At 46.9% G+C, this 13,755-nt stretch overlaps 2 protein-coding genes across 12 annotated transcripts in view; one reads left to right on the top strand and one right to left on the bottom strand.

The window, feature by feature from the left end:
* The first annotated feature begins 105 nt into the window (after positions 1 to 105).
* On the top strand, positions 106 to 4,600 carry Fbxl22 (F-box and leucine rich repeat protein 22). 2 transcript variants are annotated; one of them, XR_003847041.1, is made up of 3 exons: positions 349 to 483; positions 1,925 to 2,105; positions 2,676 to 2,811. XR_003847041.1 is itself a non-coding variant. In XM_008853030.3 (2 exons), exons 1-2 carry the CDS (start codon positions 160 to 162, stop codon positions 3,016 to 3,018), a joined length of 678 nt encoding a protein of 225 aa, XP_008851252.1. In that variant the 5' UTR covers positions 106 to 159; the 3' UTR covers positions 3,019 to 4,600. The 2 variants fall into 2 exon arrangements, 1 of the variants encoding a protein (XP_008851252.1); XM_008853030.3 differs by lacking the exon at positions 1,925 to 2,105 and having other exon boundaries at positions 106 to 494; positions 2,676 to 4,600.
* A 2,612-nt stretch (positions 4,601 to 7,212) lies between these two features.
* Positions 7,213 to 13,755, bottom strand: part of Herc1 (HECT and RLD domain containing E3 ubiquitin protein ligase family member 1) — a 199,422-nt gene continuing 192,879 nt past the window's right edge. For 9 of the 10 annotated variants that reach the window (XM_029556090.1, XM_029556083.1, XM_029556082.1 and 6 more), the window contains 2 exons: positions 11,582 to 11,887; positions 7,213 to 7,846 (listed from right to left, as the gene is read on the bottom strand). In XM_029556090.1, the coding sequence (XP_029411950.1) occupies positions 7,661 to 7,846; positions 11,582 to 11,887 (492 nt within the window). In that variant the 3' untranslated portion in view covers positions 7,213 to 7,660. The remainder of the gene's footprint in view (positions 7,847 to 11,581; positions 11,888 to 13,755) is intronic. The other variant, XM_029556088.1, reaches the window with a different exon arrangement.

Here is a 13,755-nt window from a genome sequence, read left to right as displayed (position 1 = left end):
CCCCCGCCCCCCTGCCTGTCCACCCAGAGCTTCAGCACCACTTGTTGGCCAAAAATAAACACCATTCCTCAACCATATATGTCCACCAGCTTTCAGCTAGGGGGGAGGAGGAGCAGAAGACAGGTCAGACCCAGCCTGGGTGCACTCGTGTGGCTCGCCATGCACATAACCCAGCTCAACCGGGAGTGTCTGCTACACCTCTTCTCCTTTCTGGACAAGGACAGTAGGAAGAGCCTTGCCAGGACCTGCTCCCAGCTCCAAGATGTGTTTGAGGACCCTGCTCTCTGGCCCCTGCTACACTTCCATTCCCTCACCGAGCTCAAGAAGGACAACTTCCTGCTGGGCCCAGCACTGCGCAGCTTGTCCATCTGCTGGCATTCCAGCAGAGTGCAGGTGTGCAGCATCGAGGACTGGCTCAAGAGTGCCTTCCAGAGGAGCATCTGCAGCCAGCATGAGAGCCTGGTCAATGACTTCCTCCTGCAGGTGTGTGAGAGGTAGGCCACCTTGCCCCTGAGCAGAGGCCTTACTGGTCCAGGCTCTAGGAGGGACAAGGAAGCCTAAGATCAAGATGGCTTATCCTTTGGGGTGCCTCAGATTAGGTCCAAAGACAGCCAGATCTTGACTTGGTACTGTGCGCAGGGGGTGGGTCAAATCTTGAAGGAAACAGCTCACCCCATTTTCAGCCTCACAGGTCCTGTTGCTGCTTCTGTGGCAAAGGAACTATGGCTAAGCTACCCCTTGGGCCGTGGTCCTCCCTGATAGCCATTAAGGGCTGGGTGGATCCAGCTGGACCTTAGTTTTCAAGGTTAGGCACTGAGAAAAGGCTCCCACATGTATCAACTGGCCCAGCCCTTCATTCTGGCCAAGTATTCCCCAAAGCCTGAGAAATGCTGATGGAGGACAGCAGGGTGCTCAAGTGAGCTGAGCCCAGGAAGACTGCAGAACAAGAGCCAATGTTTCCTTGGGGAGCACAGTCATTTCTACAGTATTCAAGGAGTGTTTCTTTCACTTTTCAAAGGGGCACAATGGAGGCTCTAAGAGATGCTGTGATGTACTCAGGGTAGGCCTGCCAAATTTTAGCAAATAAAAATATACACTGCCAATTACATTTGAAATTGAGATTAAAGTGACTAACTTATGTCTATTCCCCAAACATCCTCTATTTGAGCTTTTGACCCCATTCCTTGCATAGGCTAAACCATGAAATGGGTTGGTCATACCTTCCAGGGTAGAGCACGTAAATCTATTCTTCAACACAGAGCTCCCGGACTGGCTAACAAACTGGGGTGGCTGCTCATGAAAAGCTGCTGTAGGCTGGCCTTACCACAGTGACCACCTTCCACTCTTTTGTAAGCTGGATTTGGGTTAGGCTCTGACTAGTCAGTTTGATGGGTTTCCTTAGACCCCAAAATCTGGGCTGCAGGGGGTGGGTGGAGGGGGAGGAATACACTCAGGTTGGTCTGCTCTTGCTCTAAGAAAGGTAGGCTTAATTCCCCAAGCCAGTAAAGTGTGACAGAGCCCTCTCCAGGCCATAGGATGGGCTAAGCACAAGTCCCTGGTGTTACACAAAGAGCAGAAGGCATGGAGTCTGCAGTTCTACTTACTGTGCAGCTGTTGAGATTCCAGCTCAAATGTTTAAATAGTCAACATATTCAACATCGTTTCTTTCTCTGTAAAGTTTGATTACCTAAAGTTACAGGGGAAGAGGATCAAGTGGCACAGTAACACCTGGTACAGGGGAGGCAGAGAGGTAAGAACCCATGGAATCTAGTTCTCATCAGCTTTCTTATCAGCTTTGGGCTAGGAGGGAAGTCACCTGTTTTCTGATTTCCTCCTGCCTCAGAATTATTCAAAATCTAAAATACGAGGGAGGTATCAGGCAGTATCTTCAGGGCTGAAATGTGCCCTCATAACCATTATGCAGGTTATCCTATCTCTCTGGTCCTGAGTCATACAGCAAGTCACTGGAGCACTCTGAACCAGTTTCTTCATTTACAAAACGGGTGAAGGCTATGAACTTCAGGGAGACATGGAGTTGATGTGAGAAATGCTGGCTGGGCCCACTGTATTTTAGTCCCTCACATCCATCTTCAGGCAAAAAGGAGGTGAGTTGGTCCAGCATGGTACAGGCAAGGAGCTAAAGGGAGGCTGGTGTTGAAAGGGACCTGGCAATCTAGTCCAGACTCAGCTCCTTGATTTTGGGGCACAGGACCAGGACCAGGAGAGGCTCCTCTTGGACTGGAAGTAGTGTGGTCCTGCTTCTTTCCAGGAAAGTGGGTTATGTCTGTCTATAGGAGGCTCTGCTCACTCAGACCTCAATCCTCACAACCCTATGGTAGACAGTCCCACTCACCTACCACAGAGAGAAACCAGTGAAATAAGTCAAGGTTGCATTACATATAAGCCAAGTCAAGACCTTTTCTTTCTATCAGGGGTGGAAGAGTAGAGGGGCTTCCAGCTTTCTGATCCCTTGGGTGTCCCAGACTGTACCAACTTCTGAGCCTGGCTCTGGTTGCCTCCAGTTCCTGGCCTTTCCTAGCCTGCTGACCCAGGAGATGCAGTAACTGTCCCACCCAACCCAGCTGAAACCTGGGTTCTAGAACTTGGACCCACTAGTCATTACCCCAGGAAGCCCTTCCATCCAGATGCAAGGTTGTCAACCCCTCTCCCCGCAGGTGCCCCAACCTGGCCTCTGTCACTCTCTCCGGCTGTGGCCACGTCACCGACGACTGCCTAGCACGCCTGTTGCTTAGCTGCCCTCGCTTGCGTGCGCTGCACCTAGAGAACTGTGCACGGATCACCAACCGCACCCTGGCAGCAGTGGCAGCACACGGGTGCGCCCTGCAGACACTCCACGTGGACTTCTGCCGCAACGTGAGCGCCGCAGGCCTGCGCAGCCTGCGTGCCGCCTGCCCGCGCCTGGCACTGCGCGCAGAGCACAGTGCGGCCATGATCCCTGACCAGTCGCCGTGGGCACCAGGGACTGGAGCATCGTCTCGCAAGCCTCTGCTGCACTAGCCACACGCCGCCTGCTTTGGTATCCTGTCTGCTACCTCCCGCTGCAGAGAAGCGTGCAAGATTAAACGAGCCTATGCTCGGAACAGACTTGGAGGGTCTCATCAGACGCTAGCACTGTCCACGTGCTCATGGGGGAGGGGGGCACGCGACCCTCGGGGCTCTGATTGCACTACACACCTCTGGAGCAGCCACAGGATGGTAATCCCCAAGCCTTTCCTGAGGCTGAAGCTGTATGCACAGGCTATTTTAGAAAATTAACCCCCATCCTTAAATGACCAAATTACCCATACTCCCACAGTTCTCTAAGGGAAAATACATTATTTTAAAAGTAGCAATTACTGCCTGATACAAAGCAATGTGCTGACGTAGAACACATGCCTGGACTTCCTAAGTCAACTTTAGTCACATGTTCCACCTAACTGGGTAAGGGCTCTCAGGGAGGTCAACTCACATCAGTAGAAGGCAGGGCACCAAGCATAGATAAAATCAGCATGAAGTGGCCCTGAACAACTCTTCACATGTGGGCAGGTGGCCACTCCAACCCCGGTGTCTACTCAGAAACAGGCCTGGCTAGTCTTCTGTCTGGAAAGCCACCTGCAGTGGAGTGCAGGCATGCTATAAGGCTGTTTACCCTTTGTCGGTTTGACTGTGAAAGAAAGGCCTTGAGGGGACATAATTTTTCTCCCACTGCAGTCAGCAATGCTGAAAGCAACCTCTGACCAGTGCCTCAAATAGCCACTTAAAACTCTGGGCCTTTGCTCTCACCAGCTCCACTGACCCAATTCCCAGCATGTCCCTATTGTTCTGAGCTGGTGGTTTAGCCTGGGAATGACAGGATCTTGCTAGCCCTGAGACCCAGAGCAGGCCAGTTCTCCACAGACTCCACTTCTTTAATTGGGTATTGTGGGAAGCTAGAGAACCTGGTTTGTGGACTTCTTGTGAAGATCAGGCTGGTTGTAAAGCAGAGGTTCTTGCAGATGGAGCCTGAATGGGGTAACCTGCACCTCTCTAAGCCCCTTCCCCATGAGAGCTAAGTACCCAGGGTAGTCCCACTTAGAGAGCCAATAGTGACAACAGAATTAAAGCTGTGCTAATGTCCATATTTAATACTGTTTCCAGGGCTCAAACCTGCTTCCCACCCTAGTCAGAGTAACTCTGAATCCGTGAGCCAAGGGCCACTTCTGCCTTCAGTCACTGCCCACAAACAGTGGGCATGCCTTGCCTACTCTAAATAAATCCAAGTCTTTTTTGGGCTGCATAGAACAGGGGCACTGCATGCTTAGTTATTCCCGGCTCATTCCTCACAGCACCTCCTGGGCATTGGGCGTGTGCTGAGCCAGGCTGTACCTCAAGGGCTTTGGTCCTAGTTGGGAAAAGACATATAGTGGGGGGTGAGGGGTGTTCTTAAATGATCTCCTAGCTCTACCACCCAGCTTCTGATAAGTTCTGACCTGAGTTTGTTTATCTGTAAAACAGGACCTCTATTTGTGTGCTGCTAGACATATGCCCCTGCATTCACACATTACACACACTCTAATAATGAATGAAAACTAGTAATTAAAAATGGGACCAACAACTCTTACTATTTGCTGTTTGCAGAAGGCAGAGTGGAAGCAAAGGTGTCCTCAAATCAATGGAGGCCTAGAAAAGCTCAGTGTCTTGGCAGGACCCCCATGTCCTGGGCATTGGGAAGAATCAAACTAGGTATATATACATGGGGATAATCCGGGATCACATAGTGGAGAAAAGAGCCTTTAGACTGACTGAACCTGAGGGCTGCCTCAGCTCCCATAGGTTTCCTAGTGAGGATAGTGTTCCCATCAGCAGGTAGAGCTCAGCAAATACCTGAGTCAATAAGCACATGGCACCTTCAGGGTAAGCCAGGTAGACAGGGGCTACCAGAACCACCTGGAAACTGTTGGCGACATCATTGTCAGACATGCTTTCACTAGCTCCTGGAACCAAGGCTTTTCAAAGCTGAGATAAGTGCACAGCCTCTGCACAAGGCAGATCACCTTCCTGGCTCAAAATTACCCTGTCAACATTACACCGGAGACCAGGGCCAGGAGGGCTTAGGTCACAGGATCCGGAGTCCTTAAGAAGTGGGAAGCTGTGCTCAGGGGCTTGTTTTGCAGGGACACATGCCTGTTTCTGTACAGGCTGAATAGTTTGGAGGTGACTCACCGAGCCTCCTGGGTTCTGCTATGGTGGTGCTGATAAGAAGCCAGTATACCTGTGACCCAGTGCTTTTCCTGGATCTGTAAAAGGAGGCCATCTGACACCCCAAGAGACTCTAAAATATGCTTTTTGCTAAATACTGAGCTCATCAGACATAGGGATTTGTCTGGCAAAGGCCATAATCTAGGAGAACAAAGTCACATCTGGAATGAAACCTGGGGAAGGCTCAATTTTAAAGGTGCAGGGGTGTGTCAAAGTATTCTTGAGATTGCTTTAAAGGTCATAAATCTCAAAGTATTTGTTAAATGATTGAGGTCAGCACATAAACTACATGTCTCTACAGGGGCTGACTGTAACCAAGGCAAACCAAACTCCCTGCCCCAGGTGCATTTCAGCTCTTCAGACCAGGAACACTAGTCTTCAAAACCAAGAGAAAGAAAAGAACAGGTTTGCAGCTACAGATAGCATGTTAGAAAACCACATCTGTGCAGATTCTTCTTGCAGGGCCAGACCAGTCCATTAGACTCAGTCACTGCCCTGCTAGGGTATTCCTATCCCCTCAGGTCAGAGCAAACTGGCTGGCAAAGGCAAAGCCTCATGAGGGTTGAGGTATTGCTTTTAATTAAACTTGAGAACTTGCAGATGTATCTTCAGCTCCATACACTCTCAGCCCAGTAAGAGGGAAGCACTGCTTGTCACTAGGAAGCAACCCAGAGGAGCCTAAGGGACCATGATCTCAATATTTCAGAGGCCCATCTTCTTTTTTTTTTTTTTGGTGTTTTTGAGACAGGGTCTCCCTGTAGCTCCAGCTTTCCTGGAACTCACTATGTAGACCAGGCTAGCCTCAAACTCACAAAGATCCACCTGCCTCTGCCTCCCAAGTGCTGGGATTAAAGGCGTGCACCACCACGCCTGGCTTCAGAGGCCCATCTTAAAGCAAGTCTCTCCTGGCCCAGAGCCCCTCACTTCTGCTCCTCATCTTTACCAAGAAGCCCCTGGTATCCCTCTAAGACCCAATTCCACATGAAGCCTTTCCCAATAATGATGCCATGATTCTCAGTATCATTAGGCATGCTCAGATTCATTCACCACATTATCTTTGCTGGCAAAACCCTATTTTTCTCGTATGTTCTCTGAAAACAGATGCCTTTCTACTGAAAAATGGCTGCCTTCTCTGTATCTGCCTGGCACCTCACCAGCATTGTCAGCAATGCCCTTGTCCACAGCTGTGACATGGACTTGGTGGGGGGGGTGTAAGAGAAGAACTGCCCACAGACCTTGCTCTCCTCCTGGTCATGTTCTGGCAGCTGGAGTCTCATAGCTGTTCTCATAGTCTCATAGTTCTGTTCTCAAGATCCCCAGAACACTTTCAGGGTGATACTCTGTACAGATGAGCAATATCTGAGGACCCTCAGGGGCTAGGTTCAAGCGCTGAATAAAGTTCTCTTTCAGTCCCCAGCACAACTTCCCACCGTCGACCACCCAAAAATGTAAAAGCCATGAAGTAATCCTCCTGTTAATTCACATGGTCACTCACTCATCTATAGCCACCTATTTATACATGCCAAGTTACTACAGGTACACAGCTGTCCTTCCTGTAGCACCTCCCACACATGACTGATGGCCCTATCCTTCAGTGCCATCACTTGCCCATTTGTCTTCTCCATCTTTACCACATGGTGCAGCTGTCCACACCAGGTGGACTGAGGCCTTTCAGGAGGAGGGGCAGTGCTGAAGGCTAGACATGTGGCTGAAGCATGCACTTGGGATGAAGCAACAAAGTGACAAAGACTCAGGATGTCAGAAGAACAAAGGGAAAGAGGCCTCCAAGCCCCCTCTCACACATGGTCCTTGGTAGTGCCATTTCTGGGCATGCTCTCAATGTAAAAGAAGGTTTCTGAATGGGCCAAAGAGCTGTTAGAGAGACACTGGCCGAACAGCAAAGCTGTCTGCTCATGTCTGCCTTGATGGCAACTCCCAGCCTGAAGCTCCCCTGGAAGCAACAGCAGTTCCAGCTCTGATTCCTGAATCTGCTTTATTTCTCTGCATAAGGAACCCTGCACAGGCAATTCAAATTAAAAGGAAATAAATATATGAATATTCATGTAAACTGTCCTTTCTAATGAACAATTATACACAATGTACAATTTCAATGTTCACTGCGTGGGTTTACAAAAATGTATCATTCCCAACTAAAAACGCACCAAAATGGTTCCATGCAAACTTATCAAAAGTGACTAAAAATATGAAAGGAAAAATCTGACTGAGAGCATTTTGTTTTTGTACAATCACAAAAAAATAAAAACATCTAATTTCCTTGCTTCATCTGGAGTAACTAAATGTGGCCACTGTTTTTCAGCTTATATTCCTAAAACACCTATGTAGTTACCATAAAAGTTTATCAACATCAAATTATCAAATTGGAAGTAAGCATTATTGGGGAGGGGGGCAGCACCCGAGGTGGTCAGTAGTCAGTGTCGGAGCCCTCGGTGTTGTCTACGTTTCTTGAAAGCATGTAGTTGTCCATGTCGATCGAACGGCAGTTGTTGATGGCATAGCGTAGGCGCTCAGCCATGACCAGTTGATTGGAGTAGGGGGGTAGCCGCAGCTGGAAGAAGCAGGTCTGTGAGGTAGGCAGACTGTCATAAGGCTGTGGAGAAAAAGAGAGAGAGAGAGAGAGAGAGAGAGAGAAAAGAGACCCAGAACTGTGACTGTGGGCATTGGGGTGTGATGAGGAAGAGTGGGAACACTTACTACCACATCCTTAAGATAAGAAAATGCTTTTTCCTATCCTCAACTTCAAGATGGATTCCAAGGATGGAGACCTCTTGCTTAATCTAAATGGAAGCAAAGACTAGGTCCTGGAGGAAGAGCACAGGCTCTACAATTCTGGGGCCCCAGGCTTTTGTTAAAATTTCTTCCTTCCTCTTTCCACTTCCTCCAATGCGTGTGTAATGGCAAGCAATAAACCCTGACTAGGAATGCTTGAGAGAACATGCTCTACACAGTGCAGGACATAGGATGTGGCGAGTTCTCTTCTGCCTACCAGAGGACACAGACTTGAAGCCTGGAGCAGGAATTCCCTTACATAGTGTATGAAGTGGAAGGACCCAGTGAGCTGTACACCATGCCTCAAGCTCCCTTCTCTGCATAAAGGTGCGCTGTGGTCTTCACTGTCACAATTGGCTGGCTGAGCCGCTAAGAAGGAACAGGCACACAAACCCCAGGGCTTTACCTGATGGTGGTGCTATCATTTAAAATGACAGTTAAGATGCCTAGTAGCAAAATAGAAAAATGTATGGGACACTTTTATGAAGTTTTTTTTAAAAGGAGAATTAAAAAGAAATATACAACTGAAAATGGCTTCTACTAGAGAGAGGATGATTAATCTTCCCTGGCTGTCCTTGCAAACTTGTATAATGATAGTAGTGATATTAAAATTTTAAATTTAGCCGGGCGTGGTGGTGTACACCTGTAGTCCCAGCACTTGGGAGGCAGGGGCAGGTGGATCTCTGTGAGTTCAAGGCCAGCCTGGTCTACATAGTGAGTTCCAGGACAGCTGGGGCTACAGGGAGACCCTGCTTCAAAAAAAAAAAAAAAAAAAAAAGAAAATTGAAATTTAAATTTTATTATTTTTATGTGTACAAATGCCTTGCCTACATGTATGTAAGTGCATCTTATGTGTGCACTGCCCACAGAGATCAGAAGGTGGTAATGGATCCTCTGGAACTGGAGTTACAGATGGTCATGAAGCACCATGTGGGTGCTGGGAAATGAATCCAGGTCCTCTGCAAGAGTAGTCAGTGCACTTAAGTGCTGAACCATCACTTCAACCCCTATTATCTACAATTTATTTTGTTTTGTTTTTGAGACAGAGTCTCCCTGTAGCCACAGCTGACCTGGAACTTGCTATGTTAACCAGGCTGGCCTCAATCTCACTGAGATCCACCTGCCTCTGCCTCTACCTCCTGAGTACTGGGATTAAAGGTGTAGGTCAACATTCCTGGCTTTTATTATTTATTTTTAAAGGCAGGATCTGCTATGTAGCTCAGGCTAGCTTTCTGAGTCCTGGGTTTAGATATACCTGGCAACATTGTTTTTAATTTTTTAAAAAAAGTTTTAAATAAAAGAACCTTCCCTCTTTTTTTTTTTTTTTTTTTTTTTTTTTGGCAGTGCCCAGAGTTGGGCCTAGGTGTGTTACATAAACACTCTACGACCAGCTACATCCCCCAGCCTCTGCCCTCTCTTCCCCCTGAAACCAGCGCTCCTCTTCAGAGCTCACCCTGAGGTGGGCTGCATTTCAGTAGTGGGAGGTGAGACCCCAGTAGCCTCCATGAATAAGAAAAGCTAAAAACAGTAAGGGAGAGGCCACCAGATTACTTAAATGTGGATACTGAAGAAATGATATAAAAGCCACAAAGGAAACACACCCAGTGGTCAGTTTACTGGGGCAAGGGATTGGTGGAAGATTAACTCCTGGGGTGGCAGGGGCAGCTCAGACACATATAAGGCAAGGATTGTTTCAAGAGCTGAACAGAAGGATTTCCTCTTCCCTACCTTACTCTGAAACAACAACACAGATTCACAACTGATAATTTCTGGCTGGTCAAGCAGAAAACGTATGGAAAGGCTGTTTTCATAGTCTTCCCAAAGCACAGCATCTCCAGAGAGCCTAGCCCCTAGCTGGGAGCAGAGCACAGGCTTGCAGCCTCAAGGAGGCAGCAAAGGGAGGCAAATCTTTGTCACTGGAAAAACACAAGAGCAAACACTAACATTGGCAGGAAAACATTTGTGAAGATTCTTACTTTTCTTGCTATTTTCTCACCAAATACTATACACTTGCTCAGAGGACTGCCCATACATAGGGAAAGGATGGGGACTGGGAGCCTTCGAAAGATGAGGGAATACAGAGACACATTAAGTGAAAAAAGAGCTCTAGCAAGTGTTTGGGGTTAAGGGTAGAGGCAAGAGAATTGGCTGGGTCTGCCTTCAGGAAAGCACAGGAAGACTTGCAGGAAGAGTTGACAATGGTGCTGTCCTTAAAGGCACAGATGGGAAGGGCACCAATTAAGAATAGCATATGTACTGGTGAGAAAGGCAACTAACCCACCATGGCCAGAAAACAGTAGTGTTGCGAGGAAACAGCAGAAGGCAGGCAGAGGCCTGACTGTGGAGAGGGCCACTAACATTTACCTTGGAGTCAACACAGGGACCCTAGAAGGTCTCCAAAGAGGAGCGTGATGCAGCCAGAAAGGTACTTAAAAAGATGGCTCTTGGCCCCTGGTAATGAAGTTATGGATGGTTGTTAGCTATGATATGGGTGCTGAGAACTGAACCCAGGCTCTCTGCAAGAGTAGCCAGTGTTCTTAATTGCTGAGCCATCTCTCCAGGCCTGTCATTATTTTTCTTGATATGCATTTTGATTGGGGTGCAATGGAATCTCAAGGTTGTTTTAATTTTCATTTCTTAGATGGCTAAGGATGTTGACCACCTTTAAAAATATTTTAGTCATTTGTATTTTTTCCCTTTGAAATTTTATATTCATTAGTCCATTTATTGATTTTTCATATTTAATTTCTGGCGTTTTTTATAGATTCTTCATGTTAATTCCCTGTCAGATCTATAGTTAGCAAAGATTTTTTCCCATTCTATGGGTACACCTGAACTATGTTTGTGAGCTAAAATTCACCATGCTTTCTTTTATGTTTATGCTATCCCTCTCCTTGGGTAAGGCCATTTCTTCAAATCCCTTGCTCCTTTACCTTTATACATAAGCCATTTGTAAAAACACTATACAATGAACAAATCAATCAAAAAAAAAAAAAAAGATGGCTCCCAATGGCAGTGTACGCTTCAAAAAGCCTGTTTATTCCTAAGTCACCTTCGAAATGGCAGCTAGGCTAGGGCTTTGTAGCTGGGGCCTTCCATCAGCTCACAGCAGCAGCCGTACACGGTGCACACACATGGTGGCAAAGTGCATTGGCACTGTTGCCCACATCTTCAGGTTCCTTTGGGAGTACACATACTAAGTATGTATCAATCAAGGCCAGGCCCCAGCTACAAGTTACACAGGGAAAAGGCACAGAACCCTAGAAGACAGGCACAGAGGAACCATTTGTCCTATTCAGATTTAACACAGGGAGATGCTGGAAGGCTATTGGCTGCAGCATACTTTCAACATTCATTTAGGACTTGTTTTTCACCACAGCTAAGTGATGTTTCTGAATGAGTTTTGCACTTGATATTTTTAGTTCTGGATATTCCAAGGATTAAAGTCTGAATAGGCAGGCCTCTTGGAGGGTTACAGTATGGTTTTCCCACCATGTAAGCAACAGAGAAGCAACAAGGGTAAACTTTACCAAAAGAAGAAAGACTGCCTACTTACCCTATCGACCTTCATGATTTGAAACCTCTGAGAAATGTCTGCAGTGTTGGCTGGCAGTCGAGAGCGTCCAGACACGAACCGCATGAAGAGCACACGCTCCTCATTGGAGAACTCCTCTAGTGTGTGCCAGAACCACTGCACCAGCTGGTGCTGCTCGTCCACCTCTCGGTATCGCACTACTTTCTTCAAGACTTCCACTGAGATCTCGGGCATCCCGCACACCATCTGCTCCAACTGCTTGGCTGTGAGGAGGGACAGCAGTGGCACAGGGACAATCCAGGACATCCCTTCTCGAACTGCAGCCACCTGTCCCAGGGAGGAATTACTTGTTCATCATAACACACACATGTGCACAATCTGTTTGCAGGCCCTCTATTCTGGGTCTGAGACCTGTGGACAGGGCTGCCTTTGTCTGAGCTCTGCCCTGCCCTGCCCCTCATATTCCTTCTAGTCCCAATCACAAGCCATACAAATTCAGACCAAAACCCAGCATAGAAGTAGGGAAATTGGTAAGAAGTCACAACCTTAGCTGAGGAACTACTGGCAACTGATCACTGCTGGGGGAGAGAGAATTAGTCTTCTTTTTAAAAATATATTTTATTTATTATTTTTGTTTTATGTGTATGAGTATATTGCCTGCACGTAGGTAAGTACACCCGTGTTGTGCAATGCCTGCAGAGGACAGAAGAGACTGTCGGATCCCCTGGAACTGGAGTTACGGACAGTTGTTAGCTGCCATGTGGGTGCTGGGATTTGAACCCGGGTCTTCTGCAAGAACAACCAGTGCTCTTAACTGCTGAGTCATCTCTCCAGCCCCAGAATTAGTCTTCTTTAAGGGAGAGACACTAGATAGGTTGACCAGGCTCCAGTGGATAGACTCACACCAAAGACATTTAGGAACATAAATTTGACTTGTTAGGCCTTAAACATATATGACAGAATGCATGAAATCTGGTGGGTGTGTGTGCTTATAGATAGGGTACAGATAGGGCAGAGGGGTCTAAGTATGATCAAGATGTATGAAATGCACAGAATTTCAATAAAAATATTTATACTTGTTAAAAAATTTTCAAAAGTGCAGAGAAGAATGTAAAAATACAAAATCAATAAAGGTAAAGAATTTAGTCAGGAGACCTGGATCCTGAGAAACACTACTTACTATTATTTCAATATCCTTATTTAACATGAGTAACAACATGAAGATCTCGGCAGTAAAACTGCTTATGTTCTCTCAGCACAGGCAGCTAGGAAATATCGAGGAAGCTTCCAGGGGCTGATCTCTGTCTCCTCCTCTGTTTAAAAATTTCCCCCAAGTTATACGGGAGGGCATACCCTACACATAGACTTACAGTTTGTTTGGTTTTTTTTTTTTGGCGGGGAGGGGTTTGGTATTTTGAGACAGGGTCTCCCTGTAGCCTCAGCTGGACTGGAACTCACTATGTAGACCAGACTAGCCTCAAACTCACCAAGATCCACCTGCCTCTGCCTCCTGAGTGCTGGGATTAAAGGTGGGTGTCACCAGACTTATAGTTTGACAAGTACTTTTCTCTTGGCCAATTTAAAATCATTTCTGATAAGCAAACAAAAAGAGAAGCCCAAGAATCTGAGCAGGAGCCGCAGCTTCAAAAAGACCCTGGGGTTATAACTGCTATTAAGGTTATCATGCCTGGGGCTAAGGAAAAACTGGCAGCTGGGATCTCTTAATATACTAAGGGGCATACCCAAGCTACAGCATGTCAAAACCAACCCACCAAAGCCAGTAAAATATAAAATAAAATTGTTTGGTGAAAAAAAATGATAGTGAGGTACAGGCCTCATTGCTTAGAGTGTCACAGGGACATCTGGGAAGAGTTACAGGAAGAACATTTAGTTTTATAAGATAAGAGAGGAGAGAAAGAGAAAGGAACAAGGCCAGAGCAGGGCAGAGCACCATTGCTGGGGACTCTCAGAGGAAAGGTAAAAGAACCAAGCCTGGCTTGGGATCCTGGGGTCTGCTGTGGGCACATCATTTCTTCTCTCTGGATTTAAAGCTTTCCTTCTGTGAAATGGAAATAATCCTTATTTTCCAGACTACCCTAGGGAAAAACCTGCACATGAGGAGGTCTAACACTAGGCAGGAGGTGCTAAGTGTACTTTTAACCAGTTATTTACCAAGCTCTGAGGATTAAAAATAT

This window comes from Nannospalax galili, unplaced genomic scaffold (assembly GCF_000622305.1).
Source record: "Nannospalax galili isolate Female #2095 unplaced genomic scaffold, S.galili_v1.0 scaffold407, whole genome shotgun sequence".
NCBI classification, from domain to species: domain Eukaryota; kingdom Metazoa; phylum Chordata; class Mammalia; order Rodentia; family Spalacidae; genus Nannospalax; species Nannospalax galili.
This window is presented reverse-complemented; position numbering and strand designations above follow the sequence as displayed.

Excerpts from the sequence above, each read along its gene's own strand:
- Fbxl22 (XM_008853030.3), top strand. The coding sequence starts at position 160 with ATGCACATAACCCAGCTCAACCGGGAGTGTCTGCTACACCTCTTCTCC. Across the intron at positions 495-2,675 it reads CTCCTGCAGGTGTGTGAGAG|GTGCCCCAACCTGGCCTCTG; the intron begins GTAGGCCACCTT and ends CTCTCCCCGCAG.